Source organism: Oryctolagus cuniculus, chromosome 7, assembly GCF_964237555.1.
Source record: "Oryctolagus cuniculus chromosome 7, mOryCun1.1, whole genome shotgun sequence".
NCBI lineage: Eukaryota > Metazoa > Chordata > Mammalia > Lagomorpha > Leporidae > Oryctolagus > Oryctolagus cuniculus.
Window position 1 is genome coordinate 109,369,261 of NC_091438.1, and position 24,082 is coordinate 109,393,342.

The 24,082-nt window shown below is 43.6% G+C and overlaps 1 protein-coding gene across 7 annotated transcripts in view; it reads right to left on the bottom strand.

Moving 5' to 3' along the window:
• ALG6 (ALG6 alpha-1,3-glucosyltransferase) overlaps nucleotides 1–23,821 on the bottom strand; it is a 57,957-nt gene extending 34,136 nt beyond the window's left edge. The window contains exons 1-5 of one of the 7 annotated variants that reach the window (XM_070078361.1): nucleotides 23,684–23,810; nucleotides 21,788–21,866; nucleotides 19,595–19,857; nucleotides 18,127–18,222; nucleotides 5,439–5,523 (exon numbers count right to left, since the gene is read on the bottom strand). In XM_070078361.1, coding sequence (XP_069934462.1) covers nucleotides 5,439–5,506 — 68 coding nt within the window. In that variant the 5' untranslated portion in view covers nucleotides 5,507–5,523; nucleotides 18,127–18,222; nucleotides 19,595–19,857; nucleotides 21,788–21,866; nucleotides 23,684–23,810. Of the gene's footprint in view, nucleotides 1–5,438; nucleotides 5,524–18,126; nucleotides 18,223–19,594; nucleotides 19,858–21,787; nucleotides 21,878–22,482; nucleotides 22,624–23,683 lie in introns of all 7 variants that reach the window. The other 6 variants (XM_070078360.1, XM_051857674.2, XM_008265130.4 and 3 more) reach the window with 6 other exon arrangements.
• Nucleotides 23,822–24,082: the final 261 nt, after the last annotated feature.

Genomic DNA, 24,082 nt, shown 5'->3' on the forward strand with positions numbered 1-24,082 from the left:
GGCCCCTGTCACCTATGTGGAGAGACCAGGGTGGAGTTCCTGGCTCCAGACTTTAGCCTGGCCCACCACTGGCTATTGCAGTTATCTGGGGAGGGAACCAGCAGATGGAAGATGTCTCTCTCTTTCTCTAACTCTGTCTCTCACCCCTCTCTTGATGCTGTTCCTTTCAAATAAATCCTCAAAAAAATGCACATTCAGTAGTGTTACCATTAACTTCAAGATATAATTTTTTCTAACACACAATCCATAGGTGGTGGTTTTGCTTTAAAAAAATTTAACTTGAGGGGTAGGTGTGCGGCACAGGGGGTTAAGCTGTCACTTGGGATTTTTACATCCCTTATTAGAGTTCCTAAGATTGAGTCCCACCTCTACTTCCAATCCAGCTTCCTGCTTAATGTGCATAGGAGCAGCCAATGATGGCACAGTACTTGGGTTTCTGCCACCCATGTGGGAGACCTGGATGGAGTTCCTGGCTCGTGGTTTCAGGCTGACACAGCCCTGGCTGTTGTAGGCATTCAGGAATGAACCAGTGAATGGATGATCTCTCTCTCTGCCTTTCAAATAAATCTTGAAAAAATCAAAAAGTGTCTTTAAGTATACTCTTTGTGATTATTACACAGCATAGAAAATTAATACAACTGTTCATTTAAAAAGCATACAAATTATTACAAAAAATAGTCAATGCACTAGAAACATAGGAGAGAAGATATAAACAAGCAGAAATATGATGAACAATAAATTAAAAGATGTTCAAAATCACTCGAGGAAATGCAAATCTTAAAATCTGGGTGTGCAGACCGACTCAGGGGCCAGGAAGCACCTGAGAGCAGGGGCACGCAGTGATTCTGGCTCTGAGCGGAGCCCATGTCTTCTTGTGGGAATCCTCCTTGGAAACGATGGCTTGGGCTCTGATCAGCAGACCTCTGTGTGACAAATCCCACCTCTGTGTTGGACTTGCAAGACTTAGAGTTTATTCAGGCAAAAACCAAGCAACATGGTTACTACACGATCTGTTCTCAGAGGTTTGAAACCTTCGGTGAAACTTCTGAAAACTGATTGCATGATATATTTCTTTTTTAGAAAGTTATTGTTTGAGAATGATGTCTTTTTATACCAAGAAATAGTTATCCTGAATGATCTGCTGTGGCCCGGGAGGGCAGTGGAGGATGGCCCAAGTCCTTGGGCCCTGCACCCGCATGGGAGACCAGGAGAAGCACCTGGCTCCTGGCTTGGGATCAGCGCAGTGCGCTGGCTGCAGCATACCGGCTGCAGCGTGCCGGCCGCAGCGCGCCGGCCGCAGCGGCCATTGGGGGGTGAACCAACGGAAAAAGGAAGACCTTTCTCTCTGTCTCTCTCTCACTGTCCACTCTGCCTGTCAAGAAAAAGAAAATTTACCCTCCCCTTTTTCTTTAATCAATATATGTTAAAATAACAACAACAACAAAAAAAAAGGTGTGCAGAAAGACATATTCTGATGCTAGTATCTATTAAAACTGTCTATTAGAGATTGCATGTCTAGGAATCCACGCAGGAAGACCCCCACACACAGAGGAAATATCATTAATCATTCCTCCATTAACAGCCATTGAGAGGGTTTCAGGACCCTCAGTATAACTGCGCTGAACTAAACACCATACACACCAATCCCTACCGCAATTATGTGTTAAAAGCAACATGCTCAGGGAAAGTAAACTCTCCCGACCCCAGGTACACAATCATGCTTGCACTGAGCCAGCTACTTCATTCTGCTAATGATTGTTTTAAAGGTGGAAAAGAGTTTGTTCCTCAACAGAGAGAGAGATGAAAGAAGCTATAACTACTATTCTTACTTTTAACATGTTATGATACTTGTAGCCAGGCAGTCATCTAATGACTGCAGGGTGAAAAATCTCAGGATAAAAAGCTACCATGGCAGAGAAGGCACTGTGGAACAGCAGGCTGAGCGGCCACTTGTCATGCCTGCATCCCATACGGAACTGCTTCCCCAGCTTCCTGCTAATGCAGCCTGGGGGGCAGTAAAAGATGATTCAAGTACTTGGCCCCTGCCACCCACGTAGGAGATTCAGTTTGAATTCTGGTCCCCTGGTTTCAATTTCACCCAAAGCCAGCAGCTGTGAGCATCTCAGGAATGAACCAGCAGACGGGAGCCCCCCTGCCCCGTCTCTCTCTCGATCTGCCTTTCAAGTAGATGAAAATAAATAAACAAACATGCATATGAGCACAGATTTGAGTCCTGGCTGCTCTACTTCCAAACCACCTCCCTGCTAATGGGACTGGGAAAGCAGAATATGGCCACCCCTATAGAAGACCCAGATGGAGCTCCAAGCTCCTGGCTTCAGCCTGATCTAGCCCTGGCTCTTGCAATCATTTGGGGAGTAAACTAGCAGGTGGAAGATCTCTGTGTATGGGTGTGTCTCTCCCTCTCTGTAATTCTGCCTTTCAAATAAATAAATTGTTTTTAAAAAGTTAAAAAATATGGTCTGATTTACCTTGGTGATTACTTTATTTCTGCAATCAAGCAAGAGGAAAGTATTGGGGGCAGGCATTGTGGCACAGCAGGTTAAGCCACCACCAGCAGCGCCGGCATCACATATGAACACTGCTTCGAGTCTCGAGTCCTGGCTACTCCACTTCTGATTCAGCCTCCTGCTAATGCACCTGGGAAAGTGTTGGAAGATGGCCAAATGCTTGGGCCCCTGCCATCCACATGGAAGACCCAGATGGAGTTCCAGACTCCTGACTTTGGCCTGGCCCAGTCCTGGTCACTGCAGCTATTTGGGGAGTGAACCAGTGGACAGAAGTTTTCTCTCTCCCCGTCTGTCTCTCCCTCCCTCTCTGTAACTCCACCTTTCAAATAAATAAGTAAGTCTTTTTTAAAAAAAAGTTTTAAAAAAGGAAAAATATTAAGATTCTACAAATAATCCAAATAGTGACACTCATTGATTAAATCAATGTTATGATGCTGAAAGGTGCTCAAAACAGTTTAAAGAATAATGCCAAATATTTAACTGACTTCCATTTTAAATACTCCAAACTCTATCTGGGGTACAACCAACTTATTAATAGAAAATTCAATGTGAAATTCTAACATGAAACTCTCTGATAAAGAAATTATATGAAAGCAGGGATTCAAGCAATCCACAGAATAATATGAACAGTTTATACATTGTCTCTGAGAGAATAAATAACCTATCAGCTATCCAGTGAGTCAATAAATGTTATCAAGTGTTATTAGAATATATTCAATAAAAATGACACCAGCAAAAATCTCTATGAAATTATGACCATGGTGGCTGGCGCTGTATTGCAGCAGGTTAAAACCCCGGCCTGCAGCACAGACATTCCCTAAGGGTGTTTCGAGTCCTGGCTGCTCCACTTACAAGTCAGCTCCCTGCTAATGTGCCTGGGAAAGCAGTGGATGATGGCCCAAGTCCTTGGGCCCCTACACCCATGTGGGAGACCCAGAAAAAGCTCCTGGCTTCGGATGAGTTCTGCTCTGGCCATTGCAGCTAGTTGGGGAGTGAACCAGCAGATGGAAGACCTCTCTCTCTCTCTTCTCTCTCTCTGTAACTCTGTCTTTCAAATAAATAAAATAAATCTTAAAAAAAAAAAAAAAAAAAGCTGGTGCCGCGGCTCACTAGGCTAATCCTCCGCCTTGCGGCACCGGCACACCGGGTTCTAGTCCCAGTTGGGGCGCCGGATTCTGTCCCGGTTGCCCCTCTTCCAGGCCAGCTCTCTGCTGTGGCCAGGGAGTGCAGTGGAGGATGGCCCAAGTCCTTGGGCCCTGCACCCCACGGGAGACCAGGAGAAGTACCTGGCTCCTGCCATCGGATCAGCGGGGTGCGCCGGCCGCAGCGCACTGGCCGCGGCGGCCATTGGAGGGTGAACCAACGGCAAAGGAAGACCTTTCTCTCTGTCTCTCTCTCTTACTGTCCACTCTGCCTGTGAAAAAAATTAAATAAAAATAAAAATTAAAAAAAAAGGAAATTATAACCACAGCCAATATTTATTGGAAGCTCATTACATCCAAACACTGGCCTAGGTGCTTTACATGTATTACGGAATTCAATCCTTACACAAACCTAGTGAAATATATAGCTTATTATTTCCGCTCTACAAATGATAAAACTGTGGTAGAGAGAGTTAACTCATTTGCCAAAGGTCACACGGTGAGAACCTGGTAGAGTCAGGATCCGCACTCAGGCAGGGAGACTCTACAGCCAACACTCTTCACCACCAAGCTATCACTTTTTCGCCTCTCGCGCATTCTTAGCAGAGAGATTTGTAAGACCTTCAGCCAGACTCATATGTAAAATTAAAGTTAATCACCACTGTCCAAGTGATTGAGGGTAATAATGATTAATAACTTCTATCAGGGCCAGCGCTGTGGCGCAGCGGGTTAACACCCTGGCCTGAAGTACTGGCATCCCATATGGGCACTGGTTTGAGACCCAGCTGCTCCACTTCCGATCCAGCTCTCTGCTATGGCCTGGGAAAGCAGTAGAAGATGGCCCAAGTCCTTGGGCCCCTGCACCTGCATGGCAGACCCAGAAGAAGCTCCTGGATCCTGGCTTCAGATCGGTGGTAGTTACGACCGTTGCGGCCAATTGGGGAGTGAATCATTGGATAGAAGATCTCTCTCTCTCTCTCTCTCTCTCTCTCTGCCTATCCTCTCTCTGTATAACTCTGACTTTCAAATAAATAGAAAAATAAATCTTAAAAAATAAAATAAAATAATTTCTATCAACTCTGAGTTCTGAAAAAGAGAAGGTTCCAATATACTGTATGTGAAACCAGTGAAGGGTACAGCTGCATTCCTGATACACAGGAAAAAAAAAACTATAAAAATGAGGCCATGTGGAAGAGAATGCATAAATATTCCTTCAGCAAATATTTACTGAGTGCCCACAATGTACAAATGGGGAACTCAAAGATGAACCAAAGGGACACATGTGAACTTTTCAGTCCTGTGACTGTAGGCTTCTCCCACTTTTTCAGCTCCACAAATTCAGCTATCTGCCATCCCCAGGGCTCTCTTCTGTTCTGACCTAGAGTTACAGCTGTGATCTTCAGTGGGAGAAGCAGTGGATGAGGCAGCAGGGAGCAAAGACTTAACCATGACAGCACACACACAGTTTATTTTCAGAGGCGTTTCTAAGACATACAGTGTTCTATCTCATGATCGTGGTATCTCCCCTGCAGGTTAAGTATCAGTGTTCTTTCTCATCAACATTCTAGCCATGGCAGAATTTTGTATATATACACATACAGGTAACTCTGAGGACTATGAAATTTCAAAGGTAACAGGTAAAACAATATGTGTAAGCGAATAAATACCTAAGAGGGTACTCGGGCTGAAGAACACTGTGTGTTCACGTACCTTTAAATAAACTATATGAACTGTGAAAACAGTAAAAGCCAGTTAAAATTATCCATACCATTGCTTGATTGGCAAATTAAAAGTAATTTCTTGCCAGTGTCTCTGAGCTTCATAATCACCAAACATAGGGGGCTTTCCAGCACCTAAGACGAAAGGTAAAAACAATCATGCACTTCAACATCTCAGGTAATTTATTTCCTTATGAACGCTTGCTAAGTATTATAATAGAGACAGTGTAGGTCATGGAAAAAGCACAAAAGTTTACCAAAAAAGTCAGAGGGCTGATCTGTGAACCCTCCCACTGCCAGCACACTCAGCGGCTTTCACATCAGGCAGGTGACATACCCTCACCAGGCGCCAGCACACTCAGACAGGATCTATGCAACCTGCACAGAAGGCCACGCGCACGAAGAAGACAACTGATCTAAGTACTCACTATGGTGCCTGGCACACGGCAGCACTCCATAAACAGACGGTACCAGGAGCTTTACTTACATCTAAGTTTACTTTTACTTCATGACAAAAACTGTCAACTACACTGTCCAATAAGTACCAGAACATAGTGACCACAAACAGCTGCATTTTACCATGGGCTTTTACAAACTAAGTATGAGGGAATTAAGGTTAAGTGTAGAAACAAATACAGATTTTATGTTACAAAGACAGATCAAGCTTTGTTGACAAATTCATTATGTAAAAACTATAAGTTCATGATTCATTTTTTTACTTTAAAATTATAAATAAAGGATAGTAGACCTTTAATAACCAACATTTTATAGTACCTACCATGTCCCATTTACAACCACCTTACAAAATAAGCATTACTATTATTATCTCCACTTTAGTTGGAAAAAAAGGTAATAGTCACTCAAGAAATAAGTAGCAGAGTCTGAATTTGAACCCAGGGAGACTGGCTCCATAGTCTACACTCTCAGGTCCTACTCTATACTGCCTCACAACCTGGTTAAGTAGGTTATTATCCTTTTTATAATTATATATATTATATATAAAATATAAATACATATTATATAATAAACATATAAATATATTTATATACTATATTATTTTTAATATTTTATATAATTATATAAATATAATTTTTATATTATATATAAAATTTAACTATTATAATTTATATATATTTATATAACAATTATATAAATATATGTGTATATTTGAAAGGCAGAGTTACAGGGAGAGAGGGGAGAGACAGAGAGAAAGAGATCTTCCATCTACTGGTTCACTCTCCAAATCCCCATGATGGTCAAAGCTGGACCAGGCTGAAGCCAGGAGTCAGAAACTCCATCCTGGTCACCTGGGTGGGTGGCAGAGGCCCATGAATGTGGGCCGTCTTCTGCTGCTTTCCCAGGTGCATTAGCAGGGAGCTGGATCAGAAGTGGAGTAGCTTCAACTTAAACCTGCACTCATGTGGGATGCCGGCATCACAGGAGGCAGCTTACACTGCTGAGCCACGATGCTGGCCTGGTTATCATCCTTAAATGATTCAAAATGACATAAGGCTCTTCCCATTTAGTAAACAGCAAACACTTACTCATTAACTTGCAAAACTGTGAGAAGGTCTAAGGACGTACAGTATAGTCACAGGTCTTGAGATCAGCAAATAAAGTGAAAATCACATATAGTCAATTATATTTATTAACCCACTGGGAAGGTGTGCCACACTTCTGAAGAATGTAGTACTGCTCACTGAAATCAAAGCCAGATTCTCTCCAACTGTTCTACACTGTACTATGTGAACTGTTTGGATTTAATGGCTGGATTATAACAATATTCTTTAAACGCTGGAATCTCTATCCAAGGAGACACCCCATCTATAAGACAGTCATGAGAAAGCAGATCTACAATCCATAGTACATATACACTGAGTGGCAGAAGAAATTACCCACAGTATATACATGCACACACGCACCCTCAATCTTTCAGAAGGAACCACATCTTAGTCATTGTTGTACTCTCAGGATATAATGCTATCTAGCAGACTTTCCATGACACGGGGCAGATTCGCACTGAGACAGCAAGATGCTGATATAATCAGTGTGACAGCAGATTTAAACACTTGAGTTTATCAGTCTGAGTTTCCACGTGCTGGACACTGTGCAGGCAGACCAACTAATTATTTTTTTAAAAAAAGATTTATCTTTATTTATTTGAAAGGCAGATGGAGAGAGAGAGATCTTCCATCTGCTGGTTCACTCCCAAAATGGTGCAATGGCCGGAGCTGAGCTGATCTAAAGCCAAGAGCTGAGAGCTACTTCCAGTTCTCCCACACTGATGCAGGGGCCCAAGGACTTGGGCCATCTTCTACTGTTTTCCCAGGCCATAGCAGAGAGCTGGATCGGAAGTGGAGCAGTCAGGACATGAACCAGCGCCCATATGGGATGCCGGCGCCGCAGGTGACAGCTTGACCTGCTGCACCACAGCGCCGGCCCTCAGACCAAGTAATTATGAGAAAGTTGCTTTAACACAATGCCACATATTGTTTCTTGGCAAAAAACAAAGTCTTGAAACTACCATGACACTTTAACATTCTAAATCTCGGGTCAGTGTTGTGGTACAGTGAGCTGCTGGGGAAGCCCACATGCCCTACTGGAATGCCTGGGAGTCCCAGCTACTCAGTGCTTCCAATGTGGCTTCTTGCTACTGCACCTGGGAGGCAGTGGATGATGGCCTTAGTACTTGAATCCCTGTCACTCACATGGGAAATTCGGATGGAGTTCCTGGCTCCTGGCTTCAGTTTGGACCAGCCCCAGCTTTTTCAGGCATTTGGGGAGTGAGTCAGGGGATGGAAGATTTCTATGTCTCTTCCCAACCCCTCTCTCTGTCACTCTGACAAATAAATCTTTTAAAAAGAGAAAACAAAAAAGGTTAAAAAACTAATGTGGTAGGCCTCTGCCCAAGCTGCTTATTCCCTAATCCACACATCTCTTCCATCAACTCATATCCAACCTTCAAGGATCACCTCAGCTTCTATGTCCTCCAAGAATCCTCCCCTAGAAGTGAAAAACACACTGACAGCTAACGACTGACTTATCAAAACACTTAGCTTTCAGTACTGTATACCTCGTCATGTAACTGGACTATTCCCTAACTGCTACCCAAATTAGAATTTTAGTTCCTATTGACAAAGTTTTTTTCAAGAGTTCAGAAGAACCATATTACTAGGCCATATTGTAGTATATTAAAAATTTGCTTAATTAATCTAAACGGAAGGGAGAGAATGGCCTATAATAAACTTTTCAAAAATGAATCAATTGCATTTTTGTGTGTGTACGTTACAGAGGGGTTGGTGCATATTTCTACACAACCATTCAATATGGCTTCATTCAGAGGGAGAGAGGAATTGTTTTTGTTGCTTTGTTTTTATTTGTTTTTGGTCCACTGGGATAATAAAAGTCAGAGAGAATCTTAAGTAATTTCTTATACCTGAAAAAAAAAAAACCCAACTAACCAGATTTTCTGAAATTGCTCCAGACTTCTGGTCAATGTGGAAGAATTTATTACCATTCTCTAACAAATAGAAGAATGGATAATGAGTCTCTTTAGAGTTGGGAAACAAGTTTCTATCCAGAGTCTGACCTACTTCAATAAATTCAGCTGACACTGGCGATGAAATTAGTACTTAAGTTTTTAAAACTGCTAAAGTGCCCTTAAAGCAACCCAGAAGGACAACCCAACTGCACCTGTGGGAGCTGCACTTGGGAAAGGCGAAAAGGATTCCTTCCACAGTGATTAATTCTACAAATTCATTGGTATGAGACTCAGAATTACATAAAGAAAACACACTAATACATATTTACAGGGCATTGATCCTGTCTCAGGAGAATGGGCTTGACGCACTTCTTAAATGTTCATTTTATTAACTCCTAAATTCAGAATTATGGTCAAATTTAAAGAACAAATCATTTTTTAAAAAGATTTATTTATTTGGGGCTGGCACTGTGTTGTAGTGGGTTAAGGCACTGCTTGAGCCCAGCTTCTTACTAAGGCACCTGGAAAAGCAGAGGAAGATGGCCCAAGTGATTGGGCCCCTGTACCCACGTGGGAGACCCAGATGAATCTCATGGCTCCTGGCTTCGGTCTTGAGGAGTGAACTAGTAGATGGAAGACTTTCTCTCTCTCTCTCTCTCTCTCTGCCTCTCCCTTGTCATTTCACCTTTCAAATAAATAAATAAATGCTTTATAAAGATTTATTTATAGAAAGTGGTATGAGAGAGAGAGAGAGAAAGACAGAGAGAGGTATATTTACCAAATGGCCACAATAGCCAGGGCTGGACCAGGACAAAGCCAGGAGCCAGGAATCCCATCAAAGTCTCCCACATAGGTGGCAGAGATTCAGGTACTTGGAGCATCATCTGCTGCCCTCCTAGGCACATTAGCAAGGAGTTGGACCAGAAGTGGAATAACCAGGACTCCAATCAGCTCTCCAATATGGGCTACTAGCATCACAACATCAGCCCCAACAAGTCATTTTTTATTAATTGTACATACAAATTGCCTTTACATTGAAATTTTTTTAAAAGAATTTGGTTAAAATTTCTCATAATAAAATCCCTCTTTTATAAACTGCTGGTAAATAAAAACTTTTAAGTTCTTACTAAGTAGAGGACTGTATTATGGCATAGCGGGTTCCTGCAAAGCCAGCATCCCATTTGAATACCAGTTCAAGTCTCAGATGCTTCACTTCTAACCCAGTTCCCTGCTAATGCACTTGGGAAAGTGCTTGGGAGACCAGGATGGAGTTCCTGGCTCCTAGCTTTGGGTTGGCCCAGTCCTGGCAGTTGTAGCTATCTGGGGAGTGATTCAGCAGATGGAACATCTCTCTCTCTCTCTCTGTGTGTGTGTGTGTGTGTGTGTGTGTCCCTCTCTCTCTCTAACAGTGCCTTTCAAATACATAGATAAATGTTGAGATAGAGATAGAGAGAGAGAGAGAGAGAGAGAGATGCTCACTCTAAACCGAGAGGAAGCAAGCATCCTTACTGCTAAATATGGAAGGACACCCAGAGGAACCAAAATGAACAGCTTGGCACACTCGGTCCAGTTCCTAACTCAGCTCCTACCCCTTCTGTTCTGTTCTGGAAGGCAGTGGATAATGGCCACAGTGCTCACAAGACACCCAGCTGGGACTTGGAATCCGATGCCAATGTGGCAAGCAGCAACTTAAACTGCTGCACCACAACGTGATATACTGTCTTTTTTTAAAAAAGCATATTGGCTTACTAATATTTAATATGTATTTCTTCTTGAATTATTTTTGTTAACATATTTTTCTAGGAATTTGTCCATTTCACCTACATATGTAAATGTATTGGCATAAAATCACTCATGTTTTCTTACCTTTTATACTTCTCCTGTATGAATGGTTATAGTTTTTTAATGTTTATTTTTTTCATTTACTAGAAAGGCAGAGTGAGAGAGAGAGACAGAGATCTTCTATCCACTGTTTCACTTCCCAGATGTCCACAAAAGCCAGGGCTGGGCCCGGCCAAAACCAGGAGCTCAGAACTCCCTCTTAAGAGTCCCAGCTGCTCTGTTTCCCATCCAGCTCTCTGGTAATGCACCTGGGCAGGCAGCAGAAAATGGTCCAAGTACTTGGGTCCCTGCCACCAATATGGGAGATTTGGATGGAGTTCCTGGACCCTGGTTTTGGCCAGGCCCAGACATGGCTGTTGCAACCATTTGGGGAGTGAACCCGTGGATGGGAGATCTCTCTGTCTTTACCTCTTTCTGTGTTACTTTGTCTTTCAAATAAATAAATAAATCTTCAAAAAAAGAAGAAAAAATAAAACCCAAACAGTTCTATAACCATTAAAGAACTCTGAAATCACTAAGTACTTTTCCACAAATTCCAGGCCCAAGTAGTTGTACTAGCAAGTGCTACCAAGCATCTAAGAAACAAACTATACCACTCTTCTATACCATACCAAATTTACAAAAAGAGGAACTATTCCTTAATTCATTTTATGAGGTTAGCATAACTTTTATATCAAACTTGACAAAGGCATTTTCTACCCCAAGGCCCTGAAAAACAATTTTCAGGAAATAAAATTACAGGACAATCTCATTGATGAGCTGAACTGCTAAACCTTAAGTATCAGTAAACCAAATGTGGCAATATACTTTAAAAAAATAATAATAATACATAACAAGCAAATAGGGTTTTCCAGGAAAGCAAGGTTGGCTCAATGCTAACAAGAACAAAAATGTATTCAATGGCAAGTTAAAAGCAACTAGTAAAATCAGGAAGATAAAGATGGCTGATGTCCACTCAACATGGTAATGAAAGACTTAGCGATAAAAAGACAAGAATAAGAAAAGGTAAAATAGTAAAAAGGAAGAAACAAAACTGTAAGTAGTCACAGATTATTTGATTTTACAGATAATATAAAAGGTCACTCAGATAAATTATTATAGTTATGGGTTTTAGAAAGGTTGCAAAATATAAAAATCAATGTTGGGGCCAGCACTATGCACTAGCTCCCTATTAGAGCTCTGGTTCAAGTTCCAGCTATTCCACTTCTGATCCAGTTCCCTACTTATGTACCTGGAAAAGCAATGGAGTATGGCCCAAGTACTTGGGCGCCTGCCATACACGTGGAAAACCCAGAAGAAGCTCCTGGCTTCAGACTACCCCAGCCCCAGCCATTGTGGCCATTTGAGGAGTGAACCAGCAAATGGAAGATCTCTCTCTGTCTCCCTCACTCTCTTTAATTCTGCCTTTCAAATAAATAAATAAAATGTTTTTAAAAAATCAATGTAAAAAGTCAACTACAGGGGCTGGTGCTGTGGCATAGTGGGTAAATGCCACCACCTGCAGTGCCGGAATCCCATATGGACACTGGTTCAGGTACCAGCTGCTCCACTTCTGATCCAGCTCTCTGCTATAGCCTGGGAAAGCAGCAGAAGATGGCCTAATTCCTTGGGTCCCTGCATCTGTGTGGGAGACCTGGAGGAATCGCCTGGCTCCTGGCTTCAGACTGGTGCAGCTCCAGCTGTTGTGGCCAACTGGGGAGTGAACCAGTGGATGGAAAACCTCTCTCTCTGCCTCTCCTTCTCTGTGTAACTCCTTCAAATAAATAAATAAATCTTTAAAAAAAAAAAAAGTCAACTACACTTTTCTAGCAAAAAAAAATTTAGAAAGTTTTTAAAAGACATTGTTGGAGTCAGTGTCTTGCTATAGCTGGAAAGCCACCCCTGCAATGCTGGCATCCCATATTGTTACCGTTTATGTCCTGCTGCTCCACTTCTGATCCAGCCCCCTGCTAAAGGCTTGGGAAAAGCATCGGAGGATGGCCCAAATGTTGGGATCCTGCTACCCATGTGGGAGACGTGGATGGAGTTCCTGGCTCAGCCCTGGCTATTACGGCCATCTGAGGAGTAAACAAGCAGATGGAAGATCTCTATCTATCTCTTCATCTCTCCCTCCATCTCTATAACTCTCATTTTCTTTCTTTTTTTTTAAGATTTACTTATTTATTTGAAAGTCAGAGTTATACAGAGAGAGGAGAGGCAGAGAGTGAGAGAGAGAGATAGAGGTCTTCCATCCTCTGATTCACTCCCCAAATGGCCGCAACGGCTGGAGCTGTGCCGATCCGAAGCCAGGAGCCAGGAGCTTCTTCTGGGTCTCCCACATGGGTGCAGGGGCCCAAGGACTTGGGCCATCTTCTACTGCTTTCCCAGGCCATAGCGGAGAGCTGGATGGGAAGTGGAGAAGCCATGACTTGAACTGGCACCCATATGAGATGCAGGCATGGCAGGCAGTGGCTTTACCGGCTATGCCACAGAGCCGGTCCCCTCTATAACTCTCATTTTCATGGGGCCGATGCTGTGGCGTAGCAGGTAAAGCTGCCGCCTACAGTGCCGGCATCCTGTATGGGCTTCAGTTTGAGTCCCAGCTACTCCACTTTCGACCCAGCTCTCTGCTGTGGCCTGGGAAAGCAGTAGAAGATGGCCCAAGTGCTTGGGCCCCTGCACCTGCATGGGAGACCCAGAAGAAGCTCCCGGCTCCTGGCTTCGGATCAGTGCAGCTCTGGCCATTTTGGCCAGCTGGGGAGTGAACAAGCAGATGGAAGACCTCTCTCTCTCTCTCTGCCTCTCCTTCTCCCTCTATGTAACTCTGACTTTAAAATAAATGAAAAATCTTAAAAAAAAAAACTCATTTTCAAATAAATAAATAAATCTTTAAAACAAAAAGAAAAAAACATACCATCTACAATACAGAGGAAAAAACTAGAAGATAACCTGGGACTATATCTCAGAAAGGATGTATAAGATTATAAAATTTTGTTGAAAGACATTAAAGAGGGGCTGGTGCTGTGGCGCAGCAGATGGCCTGCTGGCATCCCATATGCGCACCAGTTCGAGTCCCAGCTGCTCCATTTCTCATCCAGCTCTCTACTATGGCCTGAGAAAGCAGTGGAGGATGGCCCAAGTCCTTGGGCCCCTGTACCCATGTGGGAGACCCAGAAGAAGCTTCTGGCTCCTGGTTTCAGATGAGCTCAGCTCTGGCCATTGCAGCCATTTGGGGAATGAACTAGTAGATAGAAGACCTCTTTCTCTCTGTCTACTTTGCTCTGTAACTCTGTCTTTTGAATAAATATTTCAAAAACAAAAGACATTAAAGAAACAGATGGAAAAACATACATGTTAATGAACTAGAAGCTCCAGTAATGACTGTCAATTCTCCCCAAGATTCATCAACAATACAGAATTTTACAATTCCAGTCAAAATCCCAACAAGATATTTCACAGGACTTAGTATGATCTAAAAGACACATACCGGTGTATATTAACTTTCTTTTGCTACACAACAGTTTGCGGGGGAAGGGCTTAAAACGATATCCTTTTGTTATCTCACAGCTAGTTAGGTCAGAAGTATGAGTGACACCTGGGAGACCCAGATGAAGTCCCTGGCTTCTGGCTTCAGTTCATTCCAGCCCCTGCTATTGTGGGCACTTGGGGAGTAAACCAGCAGATGGAAGATCTGTGTGTGTGTGTGTGTGTGTGTTTGTGTGTGTGTGTGTGTCATTCTGCTTTTCAAATAAATAAAAATAAATACTTATCTTAAAAAAAGTCTTCACATTTGAAAAACAAAGAAACACAGTGTAGGTGGGCTTAGCTCAGTTTTCTGCTCAGGGTCTCACAAATCCAAAATAAGGTGTCAGCCCATCTCTCATCTGAAGACCCAGTGGGAAAATCTACTCCCACACTCACTCGGACTATACGCACAAATACAAGTTCCTTGCGGCTGCCGATCTGAGACTCCTGTGTCCTTGCTAACTCGCAACCTTCTCACATAGCCCCAGCAACATCATTGGGTCATTCTGCTTTGAATCTCTCTAGTGTCCGCTTCTGCTGGAGAAAGTCCTCTGCTTTCAAGGGCTCATATGATTGCACTGGGCACACTGGATAATTCAATGCAACCCCCTATTTTAAAGTCAGCTGTGCCATATGACAAATCTAGCCACTCCAACAGAGATGCCATTTTCACAGATTATGAAGGCAGGACAGCTTTGGGGAGCCATGTTAGAAATGCTGCCTACTACAACAGGAAAGAACAAAGCCAAGAGCAGTCAAGACACTCACAAAGCAGGACTATCAGGTGGGAGAACTTGCTCCATCGTATACCAAGATTTATCATAAACTTGCAGTAATAAGACATGGCAGTATTGGGCCAATGGATCAAAATGGAGAGTCAGAAACAGAACCATGTGTATATGAAAATCTTAAAAAGACAGAACCTGTAACACAGATTAGTGTGAAATGTTGGACTACTCAATAAGTGGGCTGAAATAATTGATTATCCAAGTGAAAAAAATCCAGTGAATCCCCATAACTTAAAACACAAAAATCAATTCTAAGGAGATCAGAATTTAGGAAAGACAAACTTAAAAATTCTGGATTTAGGAAAATATCTTCATGACCTACGAGTACAGAAGGAGTTCTGGAAGATACAAAAAAAAAAAAAAAAACACAAATCACAAGGGAAAAAGACTAATAACATTATTTAAAATTAAACACTTGTGTTCAGCAAAAGAGTATGAAAAGACAAGCCACAAACTGGGAAAAGGTATTTGCAACTCATTTGAAGGTTAGCTTTCAGAATAGAGAACACATGAGGAAAGGAAAAAATAATATATAAACAAAAAAGTTTACATGGATTTCAAAATCTTTGAACCAAAATAAATTTATCTTTTATTTCCATTTTCCATGAACTTTTGGAGTGTCTTTGTGTATATATATTTAAATAGACAACATATAAGGGGAAAACCTAATAGAAATATACAAATGGTATAAACAAGTTTTTCACAGAAAAGGAAATACAAAGGGCTAATAAACATGAAAATATGTTCAATCTCATCAGTAATGAAATAATCTCAAAACCACAATGAAATATCATTTAACACACTCCACACTGACAAAACTTCAAAAACTTAACAGTACCCAAATGTTTTAAAGGATGTGGAATCACAGGAACTCTCCTAGGAGGGAACTGCCCCAATACCAGAAAAGCTTAGGATGGATGATGCACACAAAATTTGCCTCCAGAATTGGAGCAAAAAAATTTTAATGCATCTCTTGCACTTGCTTTGCTCTAGATCTGATGCTTGGTGTGAGCTCACAGAGAAATGAACCAAAATAGGACCTGACTACTTTGGTTCTAGCCAAGAAAAAAAGAAGCCATGCAATTAGCCGGCCCTAGCTCACCAGGGAGCTGCCTGGAGAGTGAAGTCAGAGCCTCCCTAACCCCAGTAATAAAGTGTTCTCCAGGGCCAGCTGAAGATGGATTTATGCACTCCTAGACCTCCAGCCAAACTCTCTCTCTCTCAGAACTCACCCTTTCCAGCTGACTAGAATACAGCCCAATCTTCAGAGACCCAAAACGAAATCCATTACCTTCCCTGCTGAATCTACTCTACCACTTGGTTTTGAGCCTCAGTATCTGAACAAGAAGCCATTCTCAAACTCCTCCTTTTATTTATCCTCACATACAATTGGCCATTAAATTCTGCTGATGTTCATTCAATGTGGCTCAGATTTAGCGACCTGGTCTAGGCCCTCGTCATCCCTCATCTGGACCACTGCCATCAGCTGTGTGCACCAATACTCATATACCAATACAGACCAATACATAAACTCACTTACGGCCAATGCACACAGATGCTGCCAGTGTAATCTGCCTACCAGCACTCTCACCTCCCACACTCCCAACTCCACGCAGCACTGAGAGCTGTCTTTTAAAGAAACAAACCTGCAGTACAGCGGCTAAGCTGCCACTTGGAACGCCTGCAGCCCACATCAGAGTGCCTGGGATCTGCTTCTGAGTCAGTTTCCTGCTAATGCACTTCCTGGGAGGTAGCCAGTGACAGCTCAGGTACTTACTTTCCTGCCACTCACACGGGAAACCTGGATGGAGTTCCAGGATCCTCGATCTGGCCTGGTGCAGTCCAGGCTGTTGCAGGCATTTGGGGAGTGAAGCAGAAGACGGGAACAGATGGAAGATCTATTTCTGTCTGTGTTTCTCTCTGTGTGTCACTTTGACTTTCAAATAAAGAAAACAAAATGGAGGAAATATGATGTGACCCCTATGCTTAAAAACTTGCATCGTCCAAAAGATAGAGCCCTCATACGTTAGTATGGCTCCACCTAGGCCATTTATGTCACCACTTCATCTTCCTCTTAGCATGCCCACTGTATTCCACTCCCACTTAATGCTGTCACCATTCCTCAACGAGCAATCCGTCTCAGTTCATGCTGTCTCCCCCTACCTCTCCTCACCTCCTTTTCTCCCTAGTAAAATCCTTCTCTCTTTTAGAAAAAGCTTCACTGTTACACTCGAAGCTTTCTCGCCTGTACTAGAAATCTCTTGTGTAGCCAGTCTGTGCTGTTCATACCACACTACATTTGAATGTAGTAATGTAACCAAGAGCTCTTCAAAAAGCTCACAGGAAATGCATATTACGAAGAACAATGCATGGATTTTTTTTAAATTTTGCACCAAAATAAACATCTCTTAATTCCATTTTGCACAATCTTTTTGAAGACCCTTTATATGTTTGTATTTACATGTCTGCCTGACTCACTAGATTGTGAACTTCTCTAGGGAAGATCCCATTTACTATTCTGGGTCGACCCAAAGACTCGACCTGAAGGTTTAGTCACCAGCAAGGACCATTTTCTGCACAGCAGACATTCTGACATTTTGGGGTTAAATAATCTAATGTGAAATCAAAGGGGGTAAGCTATGAACCCTAAATGTGCTGACTGTATCACTACACTATCAAAAAAGCAAACATAATGCTTACCTATTATTTCAAGTAGTCCTCACAACAACCTGTTAAAGTATGTATTAATACTCTCACTTTGCAAGAGATACCTGAGGCTTCCAGAAATTAAGACACTTCTGGGGCCCCCCACTCCACCCTGGTGCTGTGGCATAGAGGGTTAAGCTGCCACCTACAATGCTGACCACCCACGTGGGAGACTTGGATGAAGCTCCTCGTGGCTCCTGGCTTCAGCCTGGCCCACCACGGATGGTTGCAGCCATTTGGGGAGTGAACCAGCAGATAGAACACCTCTCTGTCTCTCCTACTCTCCCTTTAAGTCTTTCAAATAAATAAATAAATCTTTAAAGAGAAGAAAGAAACTTCCACAACAAGATCAGGAAGCTAATGGGTGAAATAACTAAAGTTTGAGGCCAAGTTTCTGCTGCTTTAAAGTGATTTTACCTCTTCAAGATTCCTCAAATTCAGTGAGCATTTAACTGACTTGGCTTAGGCCTCTTCTTTGTCAGAAATCAGAGCGCAATTATAAAAGCACTGACTCTGAAATCAAACACAATTATATCTGCATCAGTTTTCATTTATTGGTTATCTCACTTTCCATTTATAAATGAGCAATATTATCTACCTTCAGTGGTTGTGGTAAGTACTAAAGAAAACAGTGTCCAGCATACAGTAAATACTCAAAAAAGAGCTCTAACGGCTATTACTACTATTATTACTACTACTGACTCATCTCCCTGTCATAAGTTATTTTCTACAACCAAGTAATTTGTCTAGCCAACTAAATAACCAAATCTCCTGCCACTGCCTTCCCATACTTTTTCTTTCAGAAATCTTTTTATGCTACCACAATACTGAACACCTATGATAACCATGCTCTCTCATGCCTGCACTGTCTTTTGCACATGTTCCTGCTCTATAACACGTTCCCCATTTGAGCTGCTTGACAATTCCAACTCATCCTTCAAACCTTGAAATCAAACATCTCTGAAGTCTTCCCTAATGTATACTCATTCACTTCTAATAATACACCAAACATACTTCTATGTCATAGCTATCACATGGTACTGTGACCACTTACCTATCAATTTGTAGCCTATCTGAGTAGTGGATATTCACCTGTGCAAGGGTACTTCAAACAGTTCATGGAAAATGGAATTAAAAGATGTTTACTTTGGGACAAAAAAATGTTTGGAATCTATGCAGTTTTTCATAGACATTTTCCATGAAATTTTTGAAGTACCTTTGTATTTCAAGCACCCAGCACAATATCTGAACACGAGAAGTGCTAAATAAATACTCCCAGAGGGGCTGGCACTGTGGCATGGGTCCCTGCAACCATGTGGGAGACCCGGAAGAAGCTCCTGACTCCCGGCTCCAGATCAGCACAGCTCTGACCTTTGCGGCCAACTGGGGAGTGAGCCAGCAGACAGAAGACCTCTCTCTCTCTGCCTCTCCTTCTCTCTCCATGTAAATCTGATTTTCAAATAAATAATAAACAAATCTTAAATACATAAATACTCCCAGAGCTAAATTTAATCCTACCCCACAGTCTCCAGGACCACATTCTATCACCCCCCCGCCCCCATTTCTAATCTTACTCCTCCTTTGGCTCTACTCCAGCCTTTGGGGTACTGACTCAGGTCTTTCTGCAATGTCTATACATACTTAATCATCTCTGAATGTGTCATCTTTCCAGTTAGAATATGTTTTTGTTTTCTCAAGTCAAAAGGCCCATTTAGCTACCACACATACTTTTTATTAGAATTAGACGTTTAGATGTATTTTCTTGACACACCAATTAAAATTCTTCTCTTAGTAAGAAAACTCTAAACTGTGACCACAAAAACAAGCCAAAAGAGCTATTTAAAGTTATATTTGCCCGTCTTTTAAACAGTCAGAAATGTATTACCTGAGTAAGAATTAAGAGAAACTGTCCACCGTACTGTCAGTCCTATTAGGACCACCACTGTCATCAAGTACCATTTCTCCATGGTTCCTCAAAGTCAGGGCGGGGATGTAAAACAGGGCCAGGGCCAGGCACTTTTAGCACCAAGTCAATCACTTCTTTACTTGATCAGGGGAATGTCATCACTTCTTTGGAATTTGGAGATGGTTTCAAATGATGCTTTGTTTCCAAGGAGTAAAAATTCATTACATCTGTGAAGAAGTAGCCTGAAGAAAAAAAAGATACCAAGATTTAGCAGGGCACCACCTGTAACAACAAGGCTATTAAACTAAGAAGAAAGATTGAGAATTGAGCGGGAGGACTGGCACAGAGGGAAGGGGTAGTGTTAAGTTCCACATCCCTTAGCCCTTCCTGTCAAAGGGGCTCAACAAGTCTAAAGATACAGGTTAGATGTGCTCTCACAAGGAGTATTTCGGAGAGAAGAAACAACAGAGCCAGGTCAATAGTAGCCAGTGAGTTCCAGCTAGCATATGTCCACCTCCAGGCCCAGCTAAAGGTACACATGGGAGCTTCACCTTTGGAACAGAACAAAAGAATTCTGTCTTTATATTTAGTTTGTTAAGTCTTCCACTAAAACAATTACTGCAGTTTTATTTTCTTATTTCTCTTCTTTTAAATGATACTTGTAGGAAGCACACCAACTTTCTTTGAGAAACAAACCTTTGCAAAAGTCATCAGGAAGAGCTCCAAATCTTACGAGAAAATACAAAAATGGTAAAAATTAATCAAATACATGTTTCTTTTTTTTCCATTTTTTCCTTAGGATATACATTAATTTAAATATTTTCAGGAAAATAAAAATAATAACAGAACTGAAAATGAAAGGAAAAACTGGTACATTCCACCTACTGGGCTAAAATCACTCTTATTTGCATAAAAACATCTGGGGCTGGCGCTGTGGCACAGCATATTAACGCCCTGGCCTGAAGCGCCGGCATCCCATATGGGCACCAGTTAGAAACCTGGCTGCTCCACTTCCTTTCCAGCTCTCTGCTATGGCCTGGGAAAGCAGCAGAAGATGGCCAAGTCCCTGGGCCCCTGGCCCCTGGCTTCGGATCAGCGTAGATCTGGCCGTTGAGGCCAACTGGGGAGTGAACCATTGGATGGAAGACCTCTCTCTCTCTCTGCCTCTCCTTTCTCTGTGTAACTCTTTCAAATAAATAAATAAATCTTTAAAAAATAAAATAAAAAATCCATGAACAATTCCTGAAGTAATGACATCTAGCATCTCAATCAAGCAGAATGACTCAAGCATTTATTTATTAACTTCAAGATTTACTTATTGATTTGTTTCAAAGACAGAGCTAGAGAGAGAGAGAAGGAGAGACAGAAAGAGCTCTTCTATTTGCTAGTTCACTCCACAAATGGCCACAACAGCCAGGGCTGGGCCAGACCAAAGCCAGGAGCCTGGAGCTTCTTCTGGGCCTCCCAGGTGAGTGCAAGGGGTCCAAGTATCTGGAGCATCCTCCACTGCTATCCCAGGCACATTAGCAGAGAGCTGAATCGGAAGTGGAGCAGCCAGGACTTGAACCAGCATCCATATGGGATGACGGTATCAGCATCCTCTGTTATTTTTCTTTTTTAAGATTTTGATTTATTCATTTGAAAGGCAAAGCAAGAGATAAATCAATCTTCCATCCACTGGTTCACTTCCCAAATGGCCACAATGGCCAGGGCTAGGCCAGGTCGAGGTCAGAGCCTGGAACTCCATATAGGTATCTCACACAGGCTGCAGGGACCCAAGTACTTGGGCCATCATCTGCTGCCTGCCAGGAGCATTAGACAGAAGCTGGATCAGAAGCAGAGCAATGGGACCCACATCGGCACTCCATGCAGCAGTTTAACCCACCGTACCATGATGCTCGCTCCCAGGAAGCTAACCCAACTCACTGGCTCATCTTTTGTCATTCATGTTATATCACAACTCTCCTTGCAGCGATCATCCCTCACACCCTACTACAATGCCCTCCACTTACTGTTTGTACCACTACTGTTTTAAATTTTCTTCCTAATTCTTTACACTTCCAGAAATTGTATTCTTATATATAACATGGAACAATCTCAAACACATTTAAAAAAAAAAAACAAAAAAAACCTTGGGGGCCAGTGCTATGACACAGTGAGTAAAGCCACTACCTGCAGTGCCAGCATCCCACATGGGCAATGGTTCGAGTCCCAGCTGCTCCACTCCTGATCCAGCTCCTTGTTATTGCACCTGGGAAAACACTGGAAGATAGCCCAAGTCCTTGGGCCCCTGCACCTATGTGGGAGACCCAGATAAAGCTCCTGGCTTCGGCCTGGCCCAGCCCCAGCCATAGCAGCCATTTAAAGAGTGAACTAGCAGTTGGAGGATCTCTCTCTCTTTCTGTCTCTCCTCTCCCTCTCTTTCAAATAAATAAATCTTTAAAAAAAAAAAAAAAAAAAAAAAAGCTAGACACCCAAAAACACATTTGCAAAAGACTCATAAAAGGACAGAACGGGCCGGCGCCGCAGCTCACTAGGCTAATCCTCCGCCTTGCGGCGCCAGCACACCAGGTTCTAGTCCCAGTCGGGGTGCCGGATTCTGTCCCGGTTGCCCCTCTTCCAGGCCAGCTCTCTGCTGTGGCCCGGGAGTGCAGTGGAGGATGGCCCAAGTGCTTGGGCCCTGCACCCCATGGGAGACCAGGAGAAGCGCCTGGCTCCCAGCTTCGGATCAGCGCGGTGCGCCAGCTGCAGTGCACCGGCCACAGCGGCCATTGGAGGATGAACGAATGGTAAAAAGGAAGACCTTTCTTTCTGTCTCTCTCTCACTGTCCACTCTGCCTGTCAAAAAAAAAAAAAAAAGAACGAACCTGCGTTGTTGGAAATCAGCCAAGGGGTTAGCTTCAGGAAGCAAAAAAGGAGTGGTGATTGGCAGGGGTCTCCAGGGATATCATCTGAGACATCGGAGTGTTCTCTCTTGATTTGAGTGGTGACAAAAAGACATGTTTACTCTGTGATAAATCACAAGTAACAAATTGTGATTTAGGTATAGTATTGTTCTGCAGCTATGTTACCCAGTTGGAAAAAAAAAAAAAAAAAAAGCTGGGAGCCAGTATTGTGTTGCTATGGGTTAGGTCACTGCCTGCATACCAGTGTCCCATGTCAGAGTGCTGGTTCCAGATCCAACTACACTGCTTCTAGTCCAGCTCCCTGCTAATGGGCCTGGGAAGGCAGCAGAAGATGGCCCAAGGACCTGTATGTATGTGTGTGTGGTGTGTGTTTACTCTCCTCTCTCTGTTGATGTGCCTTTCAAATAAATCTTAAAAAATAAATAAATAAATTGCATTTATTTGTCAGGTAGAAAAATGCTTCCTTAATCGTTGCTCTGTTCCCTGCATCTAGAAAGCAGGTGACGGTGAGATATCTGCTGAATGCAGGAGGGTTATGTGTGCAAGCAGAGGGGAGGGACCTCATTTTATTGAGGCTAAAGATTTTAAGTGAGACATCTGGGACGTGAACCAGCAGATGGAAAGATAGTGAGCCTTTGACCCCTCTCTGACTTCCCACCTGCAGAGCAAAGCTGGGTAACTACCTCGTCCGTGCATTCGCCACCGAGCTGCCTCGCAGTGGCAGTGGGCTCTCGCCCCTGCTCTGCCCTGACAGCGCATCTAGGAAGAGAATTCCTCCGTCCACGTCCCAGGGCCGAGCCGGATCCTCTCAGCCGGCAAGATTCTCCCACGGTGGAAACACTACCCAAGAAGCGCAGTTCGCCGGGTGAGCGCATGCGGCAACAACGACCCCTCTAGACGCGTCTCCCCCCTTCTCCGGAGGTCCACACCCTCAGGACCACAGGGACAAGGAGGCCAGGCCCGCTCCGACCAGGGGATACCACCACCACCACCGCCGCCGCCGCGTCCCCTACCGGACCCTAGAACACCCTGCAGGCTGGGCTGGGGGAGGCCTCGGGTCGTGGAGCGCGGGTGGGGGTCAGGCAGCCTGCACCGCGCTGGCTCGTGGCGCCTCCCACACCGGCTCGGGGACCAGAACCGCCAGGAATTCCCCCTCTCTTACCCCACTGCCCGCCCGGCGTTGGGATTCCCGCCTGCCACGGGTCTCAGGAGGGCGCCTGCGCGCTCGCCCCAGCTGCGGGCGGCTGCTCCGGCCTTCCGCTCCACGTGCTCGCGCACCGCCCGCCAGCTCGCGCAGCCGGCGCGGGGGCGAGCCCGTCGAGCGTGAGGGGCGGGGCGAGCGACCTGGGCGCGGAAGGGAGGCAGCCGGTTTACAAGGCGGGGCACGAGCGGCTGGAACTCGAGAGGGCTCGCGTCCCGGGTTAGGCTAGGGGCAGGTGGAAAGCCCCTTGCTCTTCTTTCCTGGGATGGTGGCCAAGGCCTGAGGCGCTGCTTATTCCACGAATTCCTGATAGGGGCGGGTGCTGGCTCGCTCCACAGAAGAGAGAGCCCTTTGGCTGGT